The sequence below is a fragment of the Heterodontus francisci genome, chromosome 11 (genome assembly GCF_036365525.1).
Source record: "Heterodontus francisci isolate sHetFra1 chromosome 11, sHetFra1.hap1, whole genome shotgun sequence".
Lineage (NCBI taxonomy): Eukaryota > Metazoa > Chordata > Chondrichthyes > Heterodontiformes > Heterodontidae > Heterodontus > Heterodontus francisci.
Genome location: NC_090381.1, coordinates 101,479,572 through 101,495,492, shown reverse-complemented (window position 1 = coordinate 101,495,492; position 15,921 = coordinate 101,479,572). Strand labels below are relative to the sequence as shown.

The window sequence follows — 15,921 nt, the reverse complement described above, 5'->3', positions numbered from 1 at the left end:
ACCTGCGCTGACTCTGTTAGATGTGCTGTCTTTAGGAGGAGATACTCCAGGAACTCACCAAGGCTCCTTCGACAGCACCTTCCAAATCTGCGACCTCTACCACCTAGAAGGACAAGGGCAGCAGATGCATGGGAACACCACCACCTGAAAGTTCCCCTGCAAGCCACACACCATCCTGACTTGGAACTATATCGCCATTCCTTCACTGCCACTGGATCAAAACCTGCAACTCCCTTCCTAACAGCACTTTGGGTGTACCTACACCAGATGGACTGCAGTGGTTCAAGAGGGCAGCTCACCACCACCTTCTCAAGGGCAATTTTGGGATGGGCAATAAGTGCTGGCCTAGCCAGCGACACCCACATCCCACAGACAAAAAGAAGGGTTAACTGGTCACTTATTTCATCGCTATTGATGTGACCTTACTGTGCCACATGGGTGCTTTGTTTGCTTACATGACAGGGTTCACTGGATTTCAAAGTAATTTGTTGTATGTTTACAAGGATGACACCAGAACTTTACACGGATAATACCAGACCTTTTACAAGGATGGAACCAGAACTGAGAGGTTATTCCTGTCAGGAAAGACTGAAGAAGCTGCGGCTCTTTTCTCTAGAAAGAGGATGGATGAGGGGTAAACTAATAGAGGTCTTTACGATTAAAAAAAAGTGTTTGATAGGGTCGATGCTGAGAAGATGTTTTCACTTCTGGGAGAGACCAAAACTAAAGAGCCATAAATGTAAAATAGTCACATAATCCAATAGAGAATTCAGGAGAAACTTATTTACCCCAGAGTTGTCATGATGTGGAACTGGCTACCATCTAGCATGGTTGAGGCAAATAGTATAGATACATTTAGGAGAAGATAGATAAACATATGAGGGAGCAAGGAATAGCAGGATATGCTGATGGGGTTAGATAAAGACGGGTGGGAGGACGCTTGTGTGGAATATAGACACTGGCTCAGACCAGTTGTGTTGAATAGCCAGTTTCTGTGCTGTACATTCTATCTAATTCTATTTTTAGCAGGAAATCTCCTGCAGTACGTTCAGGTTGATGTACCCACCTCGTGGAAAGATGTGGGGCCCACCACTTTAAACAAAAAGCAGGATGAGGGGACTGTATTCACTCTGACCTCATTTGCTGGGCGTCATATAGTTCAGACGTACATGTGACAGGCCAACAGCACAGGATTACAGACAATAATTACACTGCAGCGGAAATGTCACTTTACACTCTGTAAAAGTCAACTGTTTTCCTCCTTTCTCCCCAGTGATGAACCAGCAGCAGATGACGCCAAACACCACTGTGCCCCCTCCCGGTTTGCCCTCCCAGAATCCCCGGATGGCCATGATGAACCTATCCAGTGCCATAACGGTTCAGCAGAAGCATCAGCAGAAGATGCGGCTCCAGCAGATCCAAATGGAAAAGGAGAGGATTAAGCATCTGCAACAGGAGCTCATGAGACAGGTAGCTATTTCCACCCCACCCCCCACTCCCACGATATCTCCTCTCCGAGGTTACACATTGGTCCTGTTTAAAATCTACTATGATGGCTATGTTGATAAATGCATTGCTGAGCTACACAGTGCCTTAACTGATTGGGCTTTCCTTAAGCTATAAAATGATATCTAATATAATAACTGATTCTTTAGACCATAACAACATGGTGTTATAACTGCAACAAGGAAACCTAACAAGGATATTCACCAACAAATTAAACCCATAGATTCATTAATTGACTAACTTCTGTAATTTGGTGCAGCCCCATAAAAGCAAGTGGTAGGATTTTTTTTATTTATTTAGAGATACAGCACTGAAACAGGCCCTTCGGCCCACCGAGTCTGTGCCGACCATCAACCACCCATTTATACTAATCCTACATTAATCCCATATTCCTACCACATCCCCATCTTCCCCTACCACCTACCTATACTAGGGGCAATTTATAATGGCCAATTTACCTATCAACCTGCAAGTCTTTGGCTGTGGGAGGAAACCGTTCTGAGGAGAACAAACCCAGCTTTTCCAACCTAACCTTGAAATCCCCCATCCCTGGAACCATTCTGGTAAATCTCCTCTGCACCCTCATGTCTTTCCTGAAGTGTGGTGACCAGAACGGGACACAATTCTCCAGTTGGGGCCTAACCAGAGCTTTATAAAGGTTCAGTATAACTTCCCTGCTTTTGTACTCAATGCCTCTATTTATGAAGCTCAAGATTCCATATGCTTTACTAACCACTTTCTCAATATGTCCTGCCAACTTCAGAGATCAATGCACATGCACCCCCAGGTCCCCATTCCTGTACACTTGTTAGAACTGTGCCATAAGTATATATTGCCTCTTCCTATTCCTTCTGCAAAAATGCATCACCTCACACTTGTCAGTATTAAATTCCATCTGCCACCTGTCCGTCTTTGAAGAAATCAGATTATCTGGATTATTGACTGTTTTTTTAAACTTCTTGGCAAATAAACCATAGTCTGTCATTGCAAAGACATGAAAACCAGCTTCACCCAATTATTTGGTAGGTACGTGCAACATATAGAATGGTACTCTGCTACATCAAAGACCTCAGTTTTTATAATCTGTCCTCACCAAGCCATTTAATTCCAGCCAAGGAAAAATTTTGTTGGACCATGATTGATCTCAGCATCACCGGATTGGCGGGGTGGGAAAGGGGACAGAAATCAACTAGGATTCCTGCTCCTGATTGGCATTAAGTTACAGCTGATAAAACATGCACATGTGTGGCAATCTTCTGGGGTCTCAAAGAGCATTCCACATGTGTTGGGTTAGATGATAAATGTTGGAAGAAGGAGGCATCACAGCATACTCTGATACTCCACTCACCTGACCTTTCAAGAGCACCTCCCAAACCTGCAACATTCACCATCAAGAAGGACAAGTATAGTCGGTACGTGGAACACTACAACCTTCCAAGTTCCCCAACAAGTCACCAAGACTTGGACATCTATCGCTGTTCCTTCAACATCACTGGGTCAAAACCCTGGAACTCCTTACCTAAAAGTGCTGTGGGAGCACCTTCACCATATGGAGTGCAGCAGTTCAAGAAGAAGGCCCTCCACCATCTTCTCAAGGGTCATGAGGGAGGCGCAATTAACGCTGACCTTCCTCGCCCATATCCCAAGAATGAATAAAAAAAGATATTTGTATTTCCATAAGGTGTCACTGGATGGCGATCAGGAGCAGGAACCCTGGTTGATTTTGCCTGTGTAGTTCATGTATAGAAGATTTTCTGGTAGCAGAGATCGAGAGGTAGAATTTCAAGGTTTCTACATTAATTAAGCTGACCTCTGTCCAGCCTGCCACCCACCCCCCCCCCCTCCCCTCCCCCATTCCTTCCTAAATGTGATCTACAGGAATTGGCGGGGAAGAGAGGAAGAACAGCAGAGACCATCGCTAAGTAAACACAGCACACACTTCCTGTTATCGATCTCTGCCACATTATCTTCAAAATAAATCCTGTTTGGAATATGATTGTTTTTCCAGGAGGATTTCACTTCAGCTCTCTCCACAGAAAGCAAGTAACAGAGGGTTGTAGCCTTAAAGGGACAGTCAGCAGATTTGTCTAATACCATGTGGTATTCTCTGATAATTTGACAGCCAGTAAATTATTGGGCAGAAATTAACATCATCAATTAAAAGTATAAATCTCTCGCTTGCTCTGTTGATCTCACATTCTGTACCTCTCCCTCCCTATCTATCTCACATTCTGTTTCTCTCTTTCTCCCTCTGTCAATCTCTCATTTCTTTGTGTCTGCCTTGCTCTCTCGTTTACCAAGTCAGGAGCATCCCAGTGCCTTTTAACAGATAGTTAGTAACTGGTTATACATCTAGTCAAATGCTCTCAACCGATACTAGCTTGCTCAGATGGCACCAGCAGAGATCAGTACTTGTTTGAGAGTCCATTACTTGGAGCTGGTGGAGGCGGGGAACCTGAGGAGTAGCTGTGAAAATAACTACAAATTTTAAATCAGAGAAAAAGTAACAGAAAGAAAGAAATCTGACTCCATTCAGAACTGTCTCCAGATAAAGGAAAGCATGCAAACAATATAAAACATGCCTGATCTAAGCCAGCATACGGAAAACCATATACCTGCTGATGGACAGGTGGGGGGATAATGAGGGAGATCAGTAGCCATTGGCATGTGGGCTGTGCTCGTGCTTGTTTTGCCTCGCAGGCTCATGTATTTAGTCGAGTCTGTGTTTTCTTCGGAGGGAGAGTAACAAAGCTACTGTTCATCAATCTTAAATCGGAGAGCTCTTTTCCTACCGTGACTGATGGTTATTTGATGACAAAGACATTTGACTTCTCTGTCAAGTAACTCAGAAATTAACAAAAGAAAAACCCCTACTAAAATTAAATGAGCTGAATAGAGGTGTGGGTTGAACTTACTGATCATGTAGAATATTGAGTGGAATGTGCCTATATTCTCCAGAGTTTAGAAAAATGAGAGGTAGTCTCATTGAAAGATATAAAATTCTGAGAGGGCTTGGCAGGGTAGATGCTGAGAGGCTGTATTCCCCTAGCTGGAGAGTCTAGAACTAGGGGCTCATCATTCTCAGGATAAGGATCTGAGATGAGGAGATATTTCTTCACGCAGAGTGTTGTAAATCTTTGGAATTCTCTTCCCCAGAAACCTGTGAATGCTTAGTCGTTGACTATGTTCAAGACTGTGATCGGTATATTTCCGCACACCTAGGGAGTCAAGGGATATGGGGATAGGGTGGAAAAGTGGAGTTGAGGTCAAAGATCAGCCAAGATCTTATTGAATGGTGGAGCAGGCTTGAGGGACCGTACGGCCTACTCCTGCTCCTATTTCTAATGTTCTGAATGGAGATGAGACTCTTTTCCAAGGGGAGGGAGAGAAATCAGGGAGCAAGCTTTCATTTAAAGATGAAGATTTCAGCAGCAGACAACCTTAGCTAAAGAGAAATTGACATAAATCAGATCAGTGAAGTCTGTATTCTAAATAAAACAGGGTAGATTTTGACTTTATGCGATGCTGAATTAGCAGTCTACGTTACATCTTCCTCGAGTTTTATTTGCGTTGACTTTAATGGAAATACAAATCAATAGCGATGTAAAAGAGGCTGCCAATTCACTATTATCCATTTTACACTATTGCTCAAAGTCAGATCTATTCTAATGAGTTTGGATGGTCTTAATCCCGTTTCTGGAAAGCTCATTTCTCACATAGAGTTCATAAGGATGTCTGGTTTGGGAAAACAGAAAGATTATCATTGATGTAGTAAGGGGCTCCAGGGGCTAAGATTAAGACACATTATTGGAGTTGAGTAGTGGGAAATGCAATTTTTATTCATCTGACCTTAAAAGCATTGGGTAAAAAGAAATCGAAAAATGTGCCAATTGGTCTCAAAGACCAAACACTTCAGCCTCCTTCCTTCCCATTGTTCTCCCAGTGGCAATGCTATTACTCACACTGTGAGAGTTCCCAAATCAATGAATCACCAATGGCAATTGAATGGAATAAATGCTTTAAAAATGTCTTTATCAGAGCTGGCACTGTATAGCGTGGAGTTAGCTGCGGTGTAGTGACAGATCAGAAAATGGAGACACCAGCTGTGTGTCTCAAGTATGCGCACTCACCACTGATCTATGTGCGGCAATAATGGACACATCACAGCAACTTGTGCCTTCAAATCCTGTGTGTACTGAAATTTAGCCAAAGTTTATGCCGCTGATTCACACATGGGTTTCTTGTCAGATGGAGAAGTAGACTGTATGCTAATCTCAACCAGGTTGCCTGGGAGTTAGATAGAATTAGTTAGAATTTACGGCACAGAAACAGGCCATGCGTCACACAAGCCTCGTCCTACCCCTCATCATCTGACCCTATTGGCATGTTCTTCTGTTCCTGTCTCCCTCAAGTGCTCATCTGTTTTCCCCTTAAATGCATCTATGCAATTTGCCTAAACTACTCCTTCTGGTAGTGAGTGGGGAGTGATGGGCTGGGAGGCTCTAATCATTCCTTCTAGTTGCTAAAAGCAGAGAAATGGTAAGTACTCTGTCAAACTCAAACACTCCACCTGAGAGTGGAACTTATGGGTAGAACTGTCACCAAAGTGAGGAATTGGGGATGAGGTCAGACTTTGGGTCAAGAGGTTTTTAAAATCAAAAATGCAAATTTTAAAAATGATTTTTGTCTCCTCACTTCTGCCAGGAGTATCTACCCTGAGATCTTGCATGTCAGAGCACTATTTTGAGAGAGATCACCTCTAACGCACATTGGTTAGGTTCTTCCCTAGTGCTACCATCTCTCTTCTCTTTGGCCTCCTTGTCTCGGGAGACAATGGGTAAGTGCCTGGAGGTGGTCAGTGGTTTGTGGAGCAGAACCTGGAGTGGCTATAAAGGCCAATACTAGAGTGACAGACTCTTCCACAGGTGCTGCAGATAAAATTGGTTGTCAGGGCTGTTTCGCAGTTGGCTCTCATCTTGCGCTTCTGTCTTTTTTCCTGCCAACTGCTAAGTCTCTTCAACCATAGAAAGAAGAAAAACCTGCAACTTCTGAACATGCCAATGTGCTTTAGAAACAATGGTCCTGATTTTAACTCTGCATAACTGGGTGGGTTTTGAATGAGTTAAAATCTCGCCCAGTGTGTTACTATTGAAGTGCAGTAACTATTGTTATGTAGGTAAATATGACAGCCAATTTGCATACAGCCACGTCACACAAACAGCAAATGAATGAGTGACCAGGTAATCTGCTTTAGGCAGTGTTGATTGAAGGAAGAATGCTGACCGGGACATCAAGAGAACTCCCTGCTCTTTTTTGAATAACGCCAAGGGATTGTTTGCATCCACTCGAGCAGATAAGACAAAAGGTGACACCTCCCAATATCTTCTGACTCTGAGGCGTGAGTGCTACCAATGGAGATGGGTTAATTCCAGTTATGGTATTCTATTGGAAAGACCATGAGGTAAATGTTATAATTTAGCAGTCCTGGTGCAGTGCTTCGTTTGATGGCAGCACATATCAGGGATTTGGGCACAGGAAAATGGTGCCAGCCATGAATCAGATATTACACCGTAAAGGGTTTCAGCTGAATTCAGTAGTGTGGTTACCTCTAAGTCAGAAGGTCATAGATTCAAGGCAAACACAGAAACTTGAGCATATAAATTAGGTTGACACTTCAGTGCAGTACTGAAAGAGTGCTGCACTGTCAGAAGTACTGTCTTTTGGGTGAGATGTTAAACCAAAGACCTACCTGCCTGTTGAGATGGTTGTAGAAGATCCCACGGCACTATTCAAAAAACAGTCGGAGACCTGTCTTGCGCTCCCATTAACATTTACACTGCAGCTGCCACCACCACAATAGGTATCTTATCCCATTTGATGTTTGTGGGACTGTGCTGTGCATAAATTGGCTGTTGCATTTGCTTACATAACAAAAGTGACTGGACTTCCGGTTCATTGATTGTGAAGCACTTTGGATATCCTGAGGAGGTGAAAGGTCCTATATAACTGCAAGTTCTTTCTGCCAGTCTTTGCTCACTGGTAGCATCATCACCTTTGGCTCAGAACGTTGTTCAAGTTTGACGCCAGAGACGTGAGCACTAAATCTATGCTGACACTCCAGTGCAGTACTGAGGGAGCACTGCGCTGTCAAAGGTGCCGTTTTTTGGATGTGTCATTAAACCAGGGTCCTATCTGCCCTCTCAGATGGGCATAAAAAATACCACAGCACGACTTCAAAGAAGAGCCAAGGAGTTCTCCTTGGTGTCTGAGCCAATATCTAGCCCACAACCAACACCTAAGATCAGACAATTTGATCATTTATAATAAAAACAAAAAATTCTGGTAATACTCAGTAGGTCTGGCAGCATCTGTGGAGAGAAAAACAGAGTTAACGTTTCAGGTCTGTGACCTCATCAGAACTGTTCTGCTAACTCTGCTTTTCTCTCCGCAGATGCTGCCAGATCTGCCGAGTATTGCCAGCATTATCTGTGTTTGTTCCAGATTTCCAACATCTACAGTATTTTGATTTTGTATTGACGATCTGATCATTTATCTCATTGCTATTTTTGGGAGCTTGGTCTGCGCAAATTTGCTGCTGCATTCCCCTACATTACAACAGTGACTACATTTTGAAAGTACTTCAGTGGCTGTAAAGTGCGTTGGGACCACTTGAGGTTGTGAAAGATGCTATATAAATGCACGTCTTTCTTTCTTTAATGATCTTCGTACCTGTACTCGCAGTGTATGATCACAGTGGAGATCATAAAACACCTAGATCTCAGAATTTTCCTTTCTAAATAAATCAATTGTGGTAATATAATATTTTGTGAGGTCAGCTTATTAGGTTTTAATGGGAAGTGCCAGCCAGACAAGCACAGACCAGTTAGTTAATTCGGGTAAATCTACAAGCTGCACAGTGCGAAATACCAGCCTAGACATGTCTGCATGATGCAGTATAGCAATCCCTATGCAGAGGTGGGGGAGGGGATAGAGAGGGGGGTGGGGGGAGGGATGAGAGCAGAGGAGTGACTGACTAAAGAAAGAAAAGCACCATCTTAAATCTTTGCTGCTGTTTCCATGCAGGTTGACAGTAGAAAATGCTGACTAAAGGCACTCTTTGCTGCCCTTGGCCGACAGCGGGAAGCAGAGCCCTAGGCTCAAGACTGTGATGGGGGCTGTGTTTTTCTCATTGAAGTATCAGTAGGCCTTAAACAGCAGCTGCCCAGTCGGCCTGTCCCTGCTTATTCCTGCGTGGGATGCAGCTGCTCAGAGCCACGCCCAAAGGAAGAACAAAAAGAATTCCGGGAGATCTCTCAGTGGTGATCCAGTGTTTTTCTGAACAATTGAGAAATTTGATCAGCCGTTAACTTTCCCAACGGTTGAAAGTTTAAAGGGGAAAATACATATTTTTAAAAAGTTATATTTATAATTCATTCTTTTTAAAAACATAGTTTGTTCAATACCTCAGAAACCAGAGGTCAGGTCAGAGGTTAAACACATAGCAGCTTGACCCCTTTCATCAGACACCTCCTCATGGTCGAAAGTCCCAAAGCACAAACATTGAAATCACTGCCCTGTAGCAAAATCTTCCAGTGCCACAAATCTTCCAAACTGCATGCAATTCTAGATGCTAAAGAAGGGAACGTCATCTTCAGGACTGCTCCTAAAGGTCACACAGTGAACTATGACCTGGTTCTGTAAATTGCTTTAACTCAACCTTCTGAATGTCCAGTATTATACAAAGCAGCCCATTGGCACAGCACAGCATTGCTACAGAATTAGACAGTGCTAAATGGTCTTTCCTTACATCGAAAATACCTGATCTTATATCAATAAAAACAACTTACAGTGCTGGAAATCACAAATAAGAACAGAAAATGCTGGAAATAAAAAGCAGGTCAGTCAGCATCTGTAAAGGAGAAAAGACAAAATAGAATAGAACAAACTTGCCTTTATATAGTGCCTTTCATGACCTCAGCATATCCCAAAGTGCTTTACAGACAAAGTAGTGAAGTGTAGTCACTGTTGCAATGTAGGAAACGTAGCAGCCAATTTTCACGTAGCAAACTCCCACAAACAGCAATAAAATAACTGACCGGATAATCTTTTTTAGTGACGTGGTTGAGTGATAAATGTTGACCAGGGCACCAGGAAGAGATCCCTAGTTCTTCTTTGAAATAGCGCCATGGGATCTCAGAGGGCTGACAGGATTTTGGTTTCATGTCTAATTCTGGCTAGGCGTTGTCCCAAATGTCTGTTGTAGATCCAGAAAACAGTAAACGAATGGAAGAAACCCACCACCACCACACCCCCCCCCCAACCCCACATCAAAGTTCACCCCCCACCTACCTAGATTCTTGTTCAAATGAGCTATGTTCTGATGTCACCAAGATAGCTTTCTCGTTGCAAGCTTGGATTCCCCACCATGTACTTTTGTGACCAACATAGAGAGAATCCAGTAGGTATTTCAACAAATCAAAAGAGAAAAAAGAAACTGCAAATGCAGGAAATCCGGAACAAAAATGTAAATGCTCGGCCAGCCTGTGTCTCTGTGAAGACAAAGGACAGGTTAATGTTGCAGATATAACCTGGTGTATGTAGGGTTGCCAACCCTACAGCATTGCCTTGGAGCCTCCAGGATTTAAAGGGACCCAGGAGAAAAATCATAGGGGAGTTAAAAATAAATTGTGTCTTTTTTGATTTTCCTTGATCACTTTTGTTCATTAGTTATAAAAATTTTGGAGATTGGCAGGTGGGAAAAGGCTGTTTCCGTGGGTGGTCGGAGGCAGGAGCTCATATGAATTAACTTCCAAGAATAAGGCAAACAGGGTTGGCAACCCTAGGTCTATAGCTGAAACATTAACATGTATTTTCACATGCTGGGTTATAGTGGTTCCAGCTGACGACCCGCTTTGCATTTCCAGAATTTTCTGTTTCTTGTTGAAGAGGAAGTAAGTTGGCCACAACTAATAGATATTCAGAGATAATGGACAATAGAAATCTGGCTGAATTTTCACTTTCACTGATTCCCAACATTAGTTTTACAATCGGGTGGCAAGCTGAAAATCTATCCCAGTGCCACCACAGCCAGAACTGTGTGCTGTTCAATCACATTTCATCAGCTGGTGAAGGGGTCAGGGGCATCAGCAAAGAATCCTGCCAATGAGAAGTGATTTGGACTGTAACATTCTGAGGTGTGTGTGTATGTAGCCTGTCAGATTACTTAAGCTGTCTGAGTCAGAGATCCTCAAGGTTTGTGCATGACTTGTTCCTACTTAAAAGGGCATTTGTTTCTTTATGGTTGACACTTGGTTACAGCATTTGTATTTCTTTCAGGAGAAGGCATTGTATAATCAGATTCCCAATCAGATTCCCATTGAATCGGATAACATCTCCACAGCCCAGAATGCAGTCTCTACACCGACTATGACACAGGAGATGCATGCCATCACAAACAATGGTTCCGACCCCTTCCTCAGCAGGCAAGTTGTGTTTTAATTCACAAGATAGGAATACCAGAATTAGCAGAGACTGACCTTTTTTTATACCAGAGACTTTGATTTAATACAATGTTAATAACAGACTTCCCTTTCTCCTCCACCTACCCTCTCCAACCTCCCTATCCACTACTGTCACCACCACTCCCTGATGGTTTTCATACACAGTGGACCGTACCACTCACGGCAGGCAAGTGCAGACAGTGGTTTAGGATTAGGAAGGACACCTGAAGACTTTCTGGGTCACGTGGAGGAAATGGATACAGGTGAATTCAGAGCAACAAGGCTCATTTTCTTTTTTGACTGTATAATACGGGACTTTGCGAATGTGCGATAGATTAGTACTGTAACTAGTTTATTAAGAAATTCTTTGGTGTAAGCTACACAGTGAGAAAAACGCAATTTATGAATCTATTGGTCAAAGCAATATGATTTAAACAAAAAGACAGACCAATTAAAACATGCATTTAGAACCAGGAGGATAATCTTCTAACATATGCTGAATGTCAATATGTTGGATGTACTGTATTTGGAGTGGTAGTTACCTAATATCCCAAAAACCTGGATCAGGAATTCAGTACAATGTAAATAAATGGGGAATGGCTTATCTCGTTCAAATTCTATACAATGTGAGTGAATGGGAAATGGTTTGGCCCATGGGAGTTCGACACAATGAAAGTGAATGGTATGTAGTTTGGCCCATATTCATTCAATACAAATGAAGTGAATGGGGATTAGTTTGGTTAATTGGCTGTTTATAGATTTTCTGTTCAATACAGCTCAGTTCCAAACTGGCCAGTCCATTGACCAACTGAGTCATTGCAAAAACTTGAGGTTTGAAAGAAGTAAATTATGACATCCTCAGGATATACCAACATGCCTCACAACCAATGTTACATAGACAAACATGTTTGGTAGGTGTGTTATGTTTTCTAAGACAGACTGTGATTTCTTGTAGTTGTGACAGTGTTTTAAGAGGGAGGGATATGTGCTAACATTTCTATGGAGCTCCAAGTAAGCCTGAAATACTTTCCCCACAGGAGACATGGGGCAAACCGCTATGACTACAAATCAACCCAGCCGCTTCCCTGATTTCCTGGACTCCCTGCCTGGAACCAATGTGGATCTCGGAACCCTGGAAGGTGAGGACCTGATGCCAAGTTTGCAGGAGCCCTTCGGATCAGACATCTTGCCTGACGTGGAGTCCAGCCTTAACCCTAAAGAGACTTTCCTCACTTGGTTGTAAGCACTTCGGGAAGCACGAGGAAGAAAGAAGGAAAGAAAGAAAGAAAACTAAAATAAAAATTGAGACGGAGTTACCTTTTCTGCTTGGATCAGAGGCAAAGTGCCTCAAGTAGCGCTTTTTGTTTGCCTGATGACTCTTATGCTCTCTCCTACACCCCAAAGTGGTATATGCTTGTCATTTAAGTAAAGAAAAGGCAGCTAGCAGTACTTTATATGATCTATATTCTTGAACTATCTCAATGTCTTTGAACTTCCACATATTCATGGGATTAACCTCTAGCAGAAGATCAAAGATTCCACTGCTTATCCTATTTTGCATGGCAAATTGGATGATTTTTTTTCCATTATTATAATATTATTATATTATTAGCAGCCAAAAGGAAGATGAAAATGAACCAAAAAGACGAGCTGTTTGTTTTTTCGAGTAATAGCATGGCTAGAGTCTGTTTGGTTCAAAGTTGAAAGAAACACATTGGGGAAGGGGATGGGGTGGGGGGTTGGGGTGGTTAATGCAAGTAGTTGTGGTGACATTTTATCAGAAGAATGAAGTGATACCAAACACTTATCATCTATTTAACACAAACAGAGCTTTAAAATTGTTTGTATTGTTCAACATCAAAAAAAATGTACAAAGAATGGCCAGATTTGGAGACTGAGTTTTTGTCGCCGTGATGATGATTAGTAGCCAGTTGCACATAGGGCACCATTGTATTCTTTGGTGGTTCATGCTGCAGTTCTGTATTACTCTATAGTGTACTATTACTTAATTCTCATGGCCTAGATGCCAATGTTGGCAGCGTCAGTAGACACAGGTTTGCCGCATTCACACGGCATTCCTTTGTCTGCTAAATTGAGTGGAGGTGTTAAACCATTTGAAGCAAACAGCTTCTAATGCCTCTGTAGAAATAGTGGACAGGGGAACATGGCCAGAGCACGCTGTGTCCCCTAATGTCACCTTCATTAGCTTCTCAGCGCATATCTTTTCAAAGCTTCGAGATTATAACGTAGCTAAATGTAATTGTATACCCGAATAGTTTGTTATGTTATAATATTATGTGCTGTAAAAATAGACTTTGCAAAAAAAAAAACCACATTTTTATCGGGTGGAAACTTAGTTTATTTTAAAAACCTTTTTTTAATTATTATCATAATGAAACTTGGATTTTGGATTTTTATCATGTCGAGTACTCGAATCGTTATACTTTTTTAAAAATGGAACAGGATCTTTTTTCTTTTGTCAGTTCTTAAGTGCGAATTTGGAGCAATGAAAATGGAAAATCTGTAATGGATTGGGAGACGTTTAGGGTTGAATGAGATGTATTGTGCAAGCTGGGAGTGGAAAGGAATGATGTGATGGATCGTCGCTGAATGTCCAAAAGAGGATGCCCTCATTACAAAATAATGATTGATGTGCTGTTTCAAGCAGTGTAAAGGGGGTTGCCCGATCCCACTTGACCAACAAGTGGCTCCCTTCCCACAGGGAGAATGCACCTGTAATTTACAGAGTGAGGTGGGGGGAGGGGTGGTGACCTGTAGAAAATGAATTTTTTGGCAAACATTAATCAATCATTTAAATTCCAAAAAGCGAACTTAGACCTGATATTGCAGTCTCTATCATGTATTGCTCACCAAATGTGGCAAGTTGCAGTGCTTGACGTATCGAACTGTATTAAAAGTCAGTGTCCATTTTGTTGGCTGCTCTTCCTCTGTATTCAGATGAGTGCCCAGAATTCAGAATCAGTGTGAACTGTGGGCAAGGAATTTACAGGCACCATTTTAACACCCCCTTTTCTAGAACGAAAACTTATTGATGAGCAGTTACAGCAAGGTTTCTAAATGGAAAATAGTGGAACAGATAATGGTGCCGAATTGGATGACGAAAAGCAATGAGCTTGGTTCAACTCGCAAGCCACTATACTTTGTTCCAGTTAACTCTGTGGCTTGTATAATGGTCCTTCTTTAAATGACACATCCCAGGAACAGGCAGCACTCAGCGTATGAACAGGAGATTTAAGCATTAAATAGATCTTGATGTTTGAAGGTGGATCAGGTAGCTGAGTGCATTGTTCCTGCTGGCATATCATATCATCTTGACCTTGGCATATTGCTCAGAGTGCCTTGCCTTAGTTGCATGTGTTTCTAAGGGTTTGTCTTTTGGATTGTGGGGAGGGCAAGAGGTGTGAGTAGCTGGATGGAGCTTCCTATGGTAGGAAAGATTTGCAATTTCAGACGAAGGAGAAAGGGCATTGCCCTTCTCAACAACTCACTGTGCAGGTCGTCATTGGTAGGAGTGATGTTAATGGAGAGGCCTTTTGTCTGGACTATCCTTTCCTTCCACCTGGAGGGGTGAGTGGCCAGAAACAAATCAGGATGTAGAAACAATTCTGGATAAGGAAACTGTCCTCATCTCTTTAATATAATCCTAATTTATCAACTCCCTTCAGAGTGGGAGGCCCTTTCCTTGTAGAATTGGAACCGTGTCTGATTTTTTTTTTTAAAAGCTTGAAATCTTAATGTGAGTTGAGTGAATTGCACTTTTAGACCTTAACAGTTGAGCAGTTTCTATTGTGGCCAGAATTCCTGCACATCCACTGACTTTTTGGCATCTCTACCAGACTCTGCTCATGCTACAGCAATACCATTGTATACTCAAAACATGGGTGGTGAGGAGGATTTTTGTATCAAACATTCAGCATCTGAGCTACTGAGGGAGTGGCGTCACTTGAGATAGCCCTTGCCTTCAAAATTTGGTTTGACCTCCTCTCTGGTGGTAGTTGGCCAAAGTAATTGGCATTAATCCAAAGTGACCATTGCAGGTCACTTGCAGGACCTTACAATTAGTCTAATGAATGGAGTGCGATATTCATCACAGCTGTTAATGCATGGACAAAAGTCATTATGTCATTGCTATAGGTAATGAGAAACTGCATGGAGGGTTGGATTTGGAAAATAGGAATGTGAAAGGAAACAGATAAGAAAGTTGGGATACTAGCTATATTTTACGTATAATATTGGAGAACCTGCGGATGGAGTACAGAACTTGAATGCAACTCAGGCAAGGTTTGCTTGCATGTAAGTGTTTGAGCTTCTGAGAACCTCTTCAATTAAATGGGATGATTTACTTTAAAATATGTTACTTCTAGTTCAGTATGAACCTTTTAATAGATAGCTCAATCTATTCATACAGTGTGAAAGTGTATCATGTATGTGTCCTTATTTTTTGAACATGGGTTATTTTGTACTGAGATGTATTGAGCATTGCATATAGCAAGGTATGCATACAGGTCATCTGTAAACACAGTTTGGTTCTGGTTTAAATCCTTGCAGTCTTGTACAACAAGCTTTTAAAAAAATAAATATAATTGGATTTTATCTTTTATGAGTGTTATGTTTTTATTTTAACTTTCACCTATTCTGCTCTGGATAAAAATCTTTCTTCATAAAATCGCATCATGGCCTTCCCACCCTAACTTTAATTGCCACCTCATCCAACTCTGTACCCAGCTCATGTCCTGCACTCTGGGCCAGCATGTTCTGCATAATAGAGCATACAGCATCCTAGGCCTCATTAATAGGGACATAGCGTACAAAAGCAAGGAAGTTATGTTAAACTTGTGTAGAACACTGGTTCGGCCTTAACTGGAGCATTGCGTCCAGTTCTGGGCACCTCACA

General features: G+C 42.1%; 1 protein-coding gene across 2 annotated transcripts in view; it reads left to right on the top strand.

Moving 5' to 3' along the window:
- LOC137375422 (WW domain-containing transcription regulator protein 1-like) overlaps window positions 1-15,625 on the top strand; it is a 164,581-nt gene extending 148,956 nt beyond the window's left edge. For both annotated transcript variants that reach the window (XM_068042618.1, XM_068042619.1), the window contains 4 exons: window positions 1,274-1,470; window positions 10,843-10,988; window positions 11,172-11,269; window positions 12,044-15,625. In XM_068042618.1, coding sequence (XP_067898719.1) covers window positions 1,274-1,470; window positions 10,843-10,988; window positions 11,172-11,269; window positions 12,044-12,249 — 647 coding nt within the window. In that variant the 3' untranslated portion in view covers window positions 12,250-15,625. The remainder of the gene's footprint in view (window positions 1-1,273; window positions 1,471-10,842; window positions 10,989-11,171; window positions 11,270-12,043) is intronic.
- The last annotated feature ends 296 nt before the right edge of the window (window positions 15,626-15,921 follow it).